Raw genomic sequence first — 6,000 nt, 5'->3', positions numbered from 1 at the left:
AGTCCTTGTTTCTATTTGATAGGATGCTTTCTCCAGTCTTATGTTATGCATCATGTGTTTGGGGATTTGAAAGTGTCCAAGTTATAGAAAATGTGCACTGGAAATTTCTTAGAAAAGTTCTTCATGTTAATTCAAACACTCCAGCAGCAGTCTTGTATGGGGAGCTAGGACGGTATCCATTACATGTAACAACCATGTTCAATTCAAATAAAGTATTGGCTGAAAATATTAAACATGTCCACAAACAGGTATCCTAAGGCTTGCTATCTGATGTTTTATCAGTTAGATGGGGCTGGTAGAGCCACATGGGCAACTAGAATAAAATATCTGTTGAACATACTTGGATTTGGTCTAGTTTGGTTTGAACAGGGTGTTGGTGACATAACCCATTTCCTTAGAATTTCTAGGGAAAGGTTGCAGAATTGTTGGAAACAAACATGGGCACTATCTATAAATGAAACAAGTAAGCTTAATAATTATTCCAATATCAAATCAGTGCGCCTGAAAGGTATTTGCACAATATGAAGAGTAAAAATTTAAGAATTGTTCTTAGTCGATTCAGATGTGGTAACCACAAACTTGCTGTTGAAACTGGGCGGTGGAGAGGAGTTGCTAGAGAGGATAGAGTATGTAAATATTGTTTTGATAATCTGAGTGTATCAATTGTGGAGGATGAAGTTCATTTTATTACATCGTGTTACTTGTATAACAAATTCAGAAATATGCTTTTGCCAAGTATATGCACTAGTAAACTTTGTACTCTTGACAAATTTGAGAAAGTTATGACAGATAATTCTTTGTCAGGATCTTTAGCACTGTATATTGTTAAATGCACGCAGGCAAGGCAAGTTTATCTCAGAAGTTAAAGGGAGACAACTTTATATATAGTTTACGAGTGCTTCACTTACTTTTGATGATTATAGCAGATCTTTTCTTAATGATTGTAATTGTTGTTTGTAATTTAAAATTGTTGTGACTTGATTATATACACATGTACTCTGGGCTGGAGGCCTTTATTACAGAATAAAAGAGTCTCGAAGTCTTGAAGAGACAACCAACTACAGGATCTGCCATTCCATCTGACCTCAATATAGCACAAGCTAGCATGATGACATGCCTATGGTACAGGTACAATGTACAGGCAGGAGATCGAGTTCTGTGTGAAACCCTTAGTCTTTGATGGTAAGCACAAATTGGGAGGAAGATCCTCATGTTGTTCTCTTACAACCAAACCAGGATATCCGTTTGTTTGCAGTACAGAGAGAATCCGGTGAGGGGAGGAAGAGGACGCTGCATAGAAACCATCTCCTGCCCATTGGATCAGTTCAGCATACCAGCAGCACTGAAGAGGAGCCAGAAGACTCAGTATTGTTATGAGCCAGACTTTTGACCCAGACTGGCAGCAGAAAAGTCGACGCCTGGAACAACTGGCAGTGACTGGACACATCAGCACCAGCATCTCCAACAAGCATATGTTGCTAGAAGAATTTTCACGGGACGACTTTCATGAACAACCTAGAACTGTGACATCAGTTTTATATCAACCATGCAAGAGCATGCAAGGTGTTAGGATCTACACCGAAACATCGCACTCATTGCAATAAAGAAGTTGTTCATCCATAGAACTTGTCTTACTTCATCACACCAACTTCTTAATGCCACTGAAAGAAGTCATGCAAGAGCAGTATCATCACAGCACTTAAACAAGATCACAAAGTATGTAATTTATCATTTAGTAATGGTATTCAGTGATAAAGTAAAACTCCTAATAAAACAAGACAAGAGTACAAAAATCAATTTATTTTAAGTTCCTTGAATGTTTTATTAATCCTCTAATATAACCTGTCAAGCCAAAGAAGATGCCTGAAGTGTCCACACCCGTGATCAGTGCACAACTTGGATCTGCTTTCTCAGAAGGTCCAACCACTCTTGGTCACAACACTACAAAACACTACCAGGATAAGTGGGTGCTTTCAGTACACAATTGTAATCCTTTATCAGTGGATGCCTTCATTAGTCCCAGTCCTTTTCTACTGAAGATGTCTCAAGTCTCGTATCTTAATTTCTGAAATATGAACACATTTCACATGGTATTTTTAGACAGATATAATTGAACGGACATCAGAGTCCGAAATTCCTTTTCTTCGCAGCTTGTAAGAGCAGTCAAAAGTTCCGATAATTTCTGAAAGTGTGTCATTTCTTCCACTTTTCCTGGTGTTGATACGCGGTCATTGGCTTGCCCCCAACTCCACACGTCCCTACGCCCACCTTCCCCTTGTCCCCATCAGGGGTGGCAAATATGCTCTTCTTCACACGGCCCTTGTTTGTCTTGGAAAATGTCTGCGACAAAAAATGGTTACAATACTGTGAAAACAAGAAAGAAACTAACAAAAGTAATACAGGTACAGAAGATCACTTATATTCAGTGACATAAGCATTTGGTGTTACTAAATTACCTATTTTGTATACAAAAACTAACCTATTTGGATACACCATGTTTTTGTTATTAACGTTCTGTGGACACTTTGCGACCCCATACTTAGTCTACAAAGTCCTATTCCACAGTCGTATTTCCCTCATATGTATTGTTCCAGTCAAATTCATTTAAACAGACGTAATATCTCCAATGAAATATGTCAACTGTTAGATTCCAGGTTTGCTGGAAAACATATTTCCAACATGTCTAACTAAAGACCTTGCTAAATACTGACAAATAGATTGTTGAAACTACATGAAAAATTGCAAACATGTCACAACTACAGCTACCGTATATGACCGCGGATAAGTAATTTTTCTTACTGATACTGATGGCATGTAGACATACTGAAATACTTGCTGCGTTCTGAGTGACTGCCTTTCACATAATCAGATTCAAGTACACATGACAAATATTCAAATATTGATTCTATTCAATAATTTACCTTATCTGAGTAAATGAATATCATATTATCAATATAAGGGAACATCACCATTGTGTATCAAGTGGCTTTGACATAAACTGACAGTGACAATGTTATTTATGTGCTAATGTCTTTCATGTATGTACAATTCACCTATGTGTTTAGTCTTGACAGTTGCCTTGACTTTTGACATGAACCAATGATAAAGTTGAAACAAGTGTTGATGAGGAAAAGTACAAATGGAGTGGTATACTGAAATGAACAATCTGTGCACTTAGATGATATTAAGTATCTCACAAATGTTATATGACCCGTGAAGAACTGGGTAGAGAATAGGTCTTCAGTAACCAATGTTTGCCGTAAGAGGCAACTAATAGAATCGGGTTGTCAGGCTGGCAGACTTGGTTAATGCATGTCATCGTATCCCAATTGCATAGATTGAAGCTCATGACATCAATCACTGGATTGTCTAGTCCAGACTACTTGATTATTTACAGCTTTTAACAGCCATCAAAAAGCTGGAATATTTCTGAGTGTGGCGTTTTAAACCACAAACGAAAATGTTATATAAGTGAGTTCAATACCGAACATTTCATAACATTCTTCTTGCATTAGAAACGTTTCCAGCAGTTTGTTGAAATCATGCGCTGACAAATTTTGTTGGAAATCTTTTTGTAATTGTAAATTACATGTATAGGGTGCTTAATAAAGCAGCTATTTCGCATGTCAGAATTTGATGAATGATTGATGCATATGGACCTATTTCAAGTGAAGAAATAAAGAAGCTGTTTCGCATGTGATGAATGGATAACCAATGATTGATGCACATGGACCTATTTCAAGAGAAACCTTATTATTATTCAATGAGAAAGCTATGTCACATGTGAGAATTGGATGATGAAAGATTGATGCATATATTTTAAGTGAAGAAAGTGGGATTATGAAAGATTTATCTTATCAAATACAAGAAATCCAGAAAGTTGCATTGTGCTCAGCATTAAATGACTGGCTCACCTTGGCATTGAATGACTGCCACTTGCTCTTCTCCTGCTCGCGTTCTTCCTCTAACATCTTCATTCGCTGTGCTTTCTTCTGGGCTTTCTTCCTCTTATATTCCCTCTGCTGTACGGCTAAGTCTTTCCTGAAACATAATTCATGTCAATATACAGGTGATGTTTCTGTACATCTTAATATACAGGTGATGTCTCAGTACAAGTCACTATACAGGCGATGTCTCAAATCATCTCACTATACAGGTGATGTCTCAGTTTATGTCACTATACAGGTGATGTCTCAGTTCATGTCACTATACAGGTGATGTCTCAGTTCATGTCACTATACAGGTGATGTCTCAGTTCATGTCACTATACAGGTGATGTGTCAGATAAACGTCACTATACAGGTGATGTGTCAGTTAAATGTCACTATACAGGTGATGTCTCAGTTCATGTCACTATACAGGTGATCTCTCAGTTCATGTCACTATACAGGTGATGTGTCAGATAAACATCACTATACAGGTGATGTGTCAGTTCATGTCACTATACAGGTGATGTCTCAGTTCATGTCACTATACAGGTGATGTCTCAGTTCATGTCACTATACAGGTGATGTGTCAGATAAACGTCACTATACAGGTGATGTGTCAGATAAACGTCACTATACAGGTGATGCCTCAGTTCATGTCACTATAGAGGTGATGTCTCAGTTCATGTGACTATAGAGGTAATGTGTCAATTAATGTCACTATACAGGTGATGTCTCAGTTTATGTCACTATACAGGTGATGTGTCAGTTCATGTCACTAAACAGGTGATGTGTCAGAAAAACGTCACTATACAGGTGATGTGTCAGATAAACGTCACTATACAGGTGATGCCTCAGTTCATGTCACTATACAGGTGATGTGTCAGATAAACGTCACTATACAGGTGATGTGTCAGATAAACGTCACTATACAGGTGATGCCTCAGTTCATGTCACTATACAGGTGATGTGTCAGATAAACTTCACTATACAGGTGATGCCTCAGTTCATGTCACTATACAGGTGATGTCTCAGTTTATATCACTATACAGGTGATGTGTCAGATAAACGCCACTATACAGGTGATGCCTCAGTTCATGTCACTATACAGGTGATGTCTCAGTTTATGTCACTATACAGGTGATGTCTCAGTTCATGTCACTATACAGGTAATGTCTCAGTTCATGTCACTATACAGGTGATGTGTCAGATAAACGTCACTATACAGGTGATGTGTCAGATAAACGTCACTATACAGGTGATGCCTCAGTTCATGTCACTAAACAGGTGATGTGTCAGATAAACGTCACTATACAGGAGATGTCTCAGTTTATGTCACTATACAGGTGATGTGTCAGTTCATGTCACTATACAGGTGATGTGTCAGATAAACGTCACTATACAGGTGATGTGTCAGATAAACGTCACTATACAGGTGATGCCTCAGTTCATGTCACTAAACAGGTGATGTGTCAGATAAACGTCACTATACAGGTGATGTGTCAGATAAACGTCACTATACAGGTGATGCCTCAGTTCATGTCACTATACAGGTGATGTGTCAGATAAACTTCACTATACAGGTGATGCCTCAGTTCATGTCACTATACAGGTGATGTCTCAGTTTATGTCACTATACAGGTGATGTCTCAGTTCATGTCACTATACAGGTGATGTGTCAGATAAACGTCACTATACAGGTGATGTCTCAGTTTATGTCACTATACAGGTGATGTGTCAGTTCATGTCACTATACAGGTGATGTGTCAGATAAACGTCACTATACAGGTGATGTGTCAGATAAACGTCACTATACAGGTGATGCCTCAGTTCATGTCACTAAACAGGTGATGTGTCAGATAAACGTCACTATACAGGTGATGTGTCAGATAAACGTCACTATACAGGTGATGCCTCAGTTCATGTCACTATACAGGTGATGTGTCAGATAAACTTCACTATACAGGTGATGCCTCAGTTCATGTCACTATACAGGTGATGTCTCAGTTTATGTCACTATACAGGTGATGTCTCAGTTCATGTCACTATACAGGTGATGTGTCAGATAAACGTC

General features: G+C 38.3%; 1 protein-coding gene across 1 annotated transcript in view; it reads right to left on the bottom strand.

The window, feature by feature from the left end:
- Positions 1–1,813: 1,813 nt before the first annotated feature.
- LOC139470922 (survival of motor neuron-related-splicing factor 30-like) overlaps positions 1,814–6,000 on the bottom strand; it is a 54,792-nt gene continuing 50,605 nt past the window's right edge. Inside the window, exons 6-7 of the mRNA XM_071253250.1 lie at positions 3,915–4,041; positions 1,814–2,340 (exon numbers count right to left, since the gene is read on the bottom strand). Of these exons, the coding sequence (XP_071109351.1) occupies positions 2,194–2,340; positions 3,915–4,041 (274 nt within the window). The 3' untranslated portion in view covers positions 1,814–2,193. The remainder of the gene's footprint in view (positions 2,341–3,914; positions 4,042–6,000) is intronic.

The sequence above is a fragment of the Haliotis cracherodii genome, unplaced genomic scaffold (genome assembly GCF_022045235.1).
Source record: "Haliotis cracherodii isolate W230 unplaced genomic scaffold, xgHalCrac1.p SCAF_1, whole genome shotgun sequence".
In the NCBI taxonomy this organism is placed as follows: Eukaryota; Metazoa; Mollusca; class Gastropoda; order Lepetellida; family Haliotidae; genus Haliotis; species Haliotis cracherodii.
The sequence above is the reverse complement of the archived record's forward strand: the minus strand, read 5'-3'. Positions and strand labels throughout refer to the sequence as shown.